The 4,681-nt window shown below is 38.3% G+C and overlaps 1 protein-coding gene across 1 annotated transcript; it reads right to left on the reverse strand.

Annotated features, from left to right (window-relative positions):
* Positions 1–2,171: 2,171 nt before the first annotated feature.
* Positions 2,172–4,083, reverse strand: nppc (natriuretic peptide C). The gene is made up of 3 exons (XM_070882288.1): positions 3,906–4,083; positions 3,007–3,287; positions 2,172–2,572 (listed from the first exon to the last, which is right to left on the reverse strand). Exons 1-2 carry the CDS (start codon positions 3,993–3,995, stop codon positions 3,027–3,029), a joined length of 351 nt encoding a protein of 116 aa, XP_070738389.1. The 5' UTR covers positions 3,996–4,083; the 3' UTR covers positions 2,172–2,572; positions 3,007–3,026.
* Between the last annotated feature and the right edge of the window lie 598 nt (positions 4,084–4,681).

Below are 4,681 nucleotides of genomic sequence, written 5' to 3' on the forward strand. Positions count from 1 at the left end.
GCACTGCACTGGAGTGTCAGCCTAGATTTTTGTAAAGTCCCTGGAGTGGGACTTGAACCCACAATCTTCTGACTCAAGAGGTGAGAGTGCTACCCACTGAGCCACAGCATAAAGTAACATAGTTATGTGCAAGTAGGAGGAATTGTTGTTTCAGATACGGTAATTTAAAGGTGTTGCATTCTTCTCCACTATATATACACAAAGACATTGTTAGCCAAAAGTAGGGACATAGGAACATGAGTAGGCCATTTAGCCCCTCGAGCCTGTTCCGCCATTCAATGAGATTATGGCTGATCTGCGACCTAACTCCACATACCTGCCTTTGCCCAATATCCCTTAATACCTTTGGTTAATAAAAATCTATCAACCTCAGATTTAAAATTAACAATTAATCTCGCATCAATTGCCATTTCCGGAAGAGAGTTCCAAACTTCTACCACCCTTTGTGTGTAGAAGTGTTTCCTAATTTCAACCCTGAAAGGTCTGGCTCTAATTTTTAGATTATGCCCCTTAGTCTGAGACTCCACAACCAGTTCCCCTTAATATCTTGAAAATTTTGATCAAATCACCCCTTAACCATCTAAATTCCAGGGAATACAGGGTTTGTGTAATCTCTTCTCGTGTTAGTCCCTGGAGTTAGGGTGCCATTCTGATTAGTCTACACTGCACTCCCTCAGTGGCCAATGTATCCTTCCTATGGTGTGGTGCCCAGAACTGCTCACAGAACTCCAGGTGTGGTCTAACCAGGACTTGTATAGCTGTAGCATAACTTCTACCCCCTTGTATTCTAGTCCTCTAGATATAAAAGTAGCACATAAATGTTCCAAAACACAACTAATAGAAAATGTTAGAAGGGTCAATTTTTCTTTGAAACTGATTAACACACTCGTTTGTTCTGCCAATAGAGTTCAAACATATAAATATAAAATTAGAATGTGTATCCTATACTTAGCTTTTTTTCCCCTTAAATGCATGTTCAGTCTGCTAGCCTAACAACGATGGAAAATGAGCAGCAAATTAGGAAATAAAGAATGTGTTTAAGTTCTATTCAGCAAATAATACACAATATGGTAAGGACAGAAACTCTAATGAGGCTATCAAAGGCAATGGATTCTGCCAAATTCTGACAATAAGACTGGAAGAAGTATCTGTATTTTTGAACTGCCAGATTAACATATGACCGTAAATAATGCTTGGGCTAAATGTAACGTATAACATCCCTGGTGGAATTTAAGTTCTGCGTAATGTTGCTGTGTTGAATGCCTGTTATAGTCACGCGAATGCAATTTTGTTCCCTAGAATGCAGATTTGTTTTTAAAAATCTGCTGTTGGAGATCTTTGTCTAGTCATATGCTATTTTTAACTGCTGGTCTGGTCAGCTTTTATCTTCCAGTTTGAACCTAGATCAGAAAACTGAAATTCCACCTTGGCTGCGGGTGTATGGATTCTAGCTTTCAGTAGCCTAACCTCCCAGTATAAAGAGCTTATATATAAAAATTTATTTCAAATTTGGCTCTTCATCCTCAAGGATTTAGAAGTGTTTGGAAATGTAAAAGAGGCCATATAGATAATTGATGGGGAAAGGAGGTTAGGTCTATTTTGAGACTGGGTATACCTTACGTCTTTCTTCGTCGTTACAGTGACGTTAATCCGCCCACAATGGAAAATATTCTTGTTAATAGCACTTCAATTTGATGAGCACATAGAAAACAATGTCATTTCTGAACATCTGAGCGTACTTTTCTCTCCAGAATTATTTAGAATAGTCAGAAATCATTCAGATTCCATCCTGGCTCATGCTAAAATAGCATTGCAATCATAATAATTTATTGTAAAGTAAGTAGGCCAGAAAACTGCTTGGCGAAACAGTGCTAAAAGCTATATATTGTCGAGGGAAAGTGAATGGCGGTCCTCACACGGAAATTGCTGCTCTGTGAAGTTTTAATTGTACTATTTGAAAGAAAGAATAGTCGATAGTGCCTATTGTCAATCATAGCGATCTTTCGATGTAGTGCAGAACGAGAGGAATGTGATCAAAGGAAAACAGAAATAAATAGTTTATGCCTGGATGACAAGACAACTTGCTCCTCAGAACATCGCGCTGAATTTAATCGAGCGCTTCAAAACAAAACAAGAAACTGCCACCATGAAGTATTTTTATGTATTGCACGGGTTGTAAATAAATAAGGAGACTTTGCAGACTTTTGTGAAATGCAATTTAACACGTAACAGCTATTAGGACAAATGTTACAAACTCTGTATTTCTTTGACCTGCAGTTCACCATCTGTTCAGTTTGTTACATAAATAAACTTTTATAAATATCTCTCTTTTATAAACATATAAATAGTTTAAACATAAATACATTTATGCAGAAATGAAATAAACAATTTATAGTAGCGACAATTTACAGCTGCATTAGTTCCTACAACACGTTCCTTTACAGTGAAGACACTGGTGATGTGGTTCGTCGTACCAGGAGTAATGGCATCGCTTCCGTATTAAACAGTACTTTTATGGAGACAATAAAGACTTAAACAAGTAATTTTCGGAACCCATCATCAGCCCGGTGTCCTGTGGATAGAAACATATTGTTAGTGTGGCAGGGAGCGAGCGTCGGACACATGTGTCCCAAACTGTATGGATGAAAAAGTTGCATTTTGAATTAAACTCGGATATGATCTACAGGTTATATTTTGGAAAGTTAACACAAACTCGTTAAAAAAAATCTAAACTGTCGAAAACTGTCGTAACATAACTAAACACTTTACGTTTCCCTTTTACACTCACTGTTGGAGTAGATTGAATCTGAGAAAGCTGGATAATTTGCCCCAAATTGGAGCGTCATGTGCCTACCGTATTCGTGCAGCAGACACCAGCACTCTGTATTTTACATGACGCTACAGACGGCGACGAGAGAAAGTTTTTTTTTAAACTTTTGAGTTAACGTAAATTACCAGCAAAGTAAAACCAAGCGAATTCGAGCAATGTTTGCAACCATCGCTTACCGTCGCTAGGTGTCGTAGCTCTAACAGCCCAATCCGCTCATCGCTCCTATTCTGTCCAGCTTGCGTCCGAAACAGCCTTTGGACAAGCCTTTCTTGTTGACTCCTCGGAACCTCCTGGGGTTGTTGTAGTCGTTGAAAAGCCGAGCCCAGGTGCTCTTTGATCTGGTGTCGAAGCTGAGGTCCCGTAGAAACCGGACCTTGGAATTCACATCTGCAAGAGCACCCCTTTCTTCTGAGGAAAGATACTCAGAAAATTCTTCACCGAATAAATGTGTAAGATCCTGTAAAAGGAAGCGGAAATGGGCAATCTTTAGTCATAGTATATTACATTGGAATATTTTTAGGAGTAGCTCAGTGTCATTGTTTACCATTATAAGCAATATAAATGCTAATCCCGGTATGTACTTCAACCATGTATTAATAGTTATAGCCACCGTATTTATATCTGAATTTGTCAGCAAAGACACAGTAGGAATGAAATGAGAGATCATTTAATATCAACAAAACTGAACGCGATGCATTTATCAATATATTACACATATTGCAATGTGAAAAAAATAGTATTCGCAAAAGAAAATCAATAGTGGTCCCAGAAGGAACTAATAAACACACCGAAGAAATTCACCTGTTTAAAAAACAAATGATATTATTTTTACATTGATAGTTATTTTTTGTAAATATAACAATATAAAGTGTATTACTTGATTTAATACAAAACATGAAAATATTCATTGCACTGATTTTCAAATTTGAAAGTCAGCAATGGCTTGCGATACATTTCTAACAATTGCTCGTTTTAATTGATTTAGTGGTATGGAGCGTTCGGTTACACAAACACTGCATGCTTCTCAACACGGATCGCCCATGACTTGCTATCTTAACAAATGTCATCAACTTACTTGCTGTGACTGAAGCAGGGGTTTTGCATCCGTCCTTGTGGACAGGAGAGCCAGCAATAGTCCAGAAACCAAAAGCGAGGAGACGTACATTCTTGTTTGATAAGGTGACGAATTCTACGCCGAGAGACAATAGAATTAAAGTTCGTTGGTTAGATTTGGAGTTGTGTCTGCCTCTAGATCAAGAGTCGTCTGCTGCTTTCTCGGCGGCTTTTCAATCATTTTATAATATAAAATGACGTCATCCAAACGTCTCCTCTTGGAACTTGCGAAGAACAATCAGAGGAAGGACAAGCCCAGTCTTTTCTTCTTCCTTTTCTGCTGTTAGATCATCAGATTTTTTTTTCTGCTTCTCCACAGCAAATTGCTGGTTTTAAAAATTGCAAGTTCTGATGGTTCTCCAATAGTGACTCTACAAGTAAAATAATTAAATAGCTTTCACCCAGTGGAAACATTGGCGATTTTATAGTGAGAACAAGGAACGGGCGGATGGATTGATAAACCACTTATCCATATATAAAGCGACATTATGCAAGGGTAGAACTATATTTTGATTATGCTTCCCACCCCCTCTTCCCTCAACAAACCATACGCACCCACCCCCTTCATATATGAAGCAGAAGTTGACTATTCGTAGTTACAATATTTTTATTGAGTCTCTCATATCATCACGCGGAGAATTCGAAACACATAACTCTTCCCCCAGTGCTGGAGCGATCGTTGGGTGGCTTTGACGAACGCAGAATGAATCAGAAATGTACAAGTACTTTTTCCAGCGT

The sequence above is a fragment of the Pristiophorus japonicus genome, chromosome 6, assembly GCF_044704955.1.
Source record: "Pristiophorus japonicus isolate sPriJap1 chromosome 6, sPriJap1.hap1, whole genome shotgun sequence".
Lineage (NCBI taxonomy): Eukaryota > Metazoa > Chordata > Chondrichthyes > Pristiophoridae > Pristiophorus > Pristiophorus japonicus.

What these genes read in the sequence shown, in the direction of transcription:
- nppc (XM_070882288.1), bottom strand. Translation starts at nt 3,995, where the DNA reads ATGTACGTCTCCTCGCTTTTGGTTTCTGGACTATTGCTGGCTCTCCTG. An exon ending in CCCTGCTTCAGTCACAGCAA is followed by an intron (nt 3,288 to 3,905) that starts GTAAGTTGATGA and finishes TTCCTTTTACAG; the next exon opens with GATCTTACACATTTATTCGG.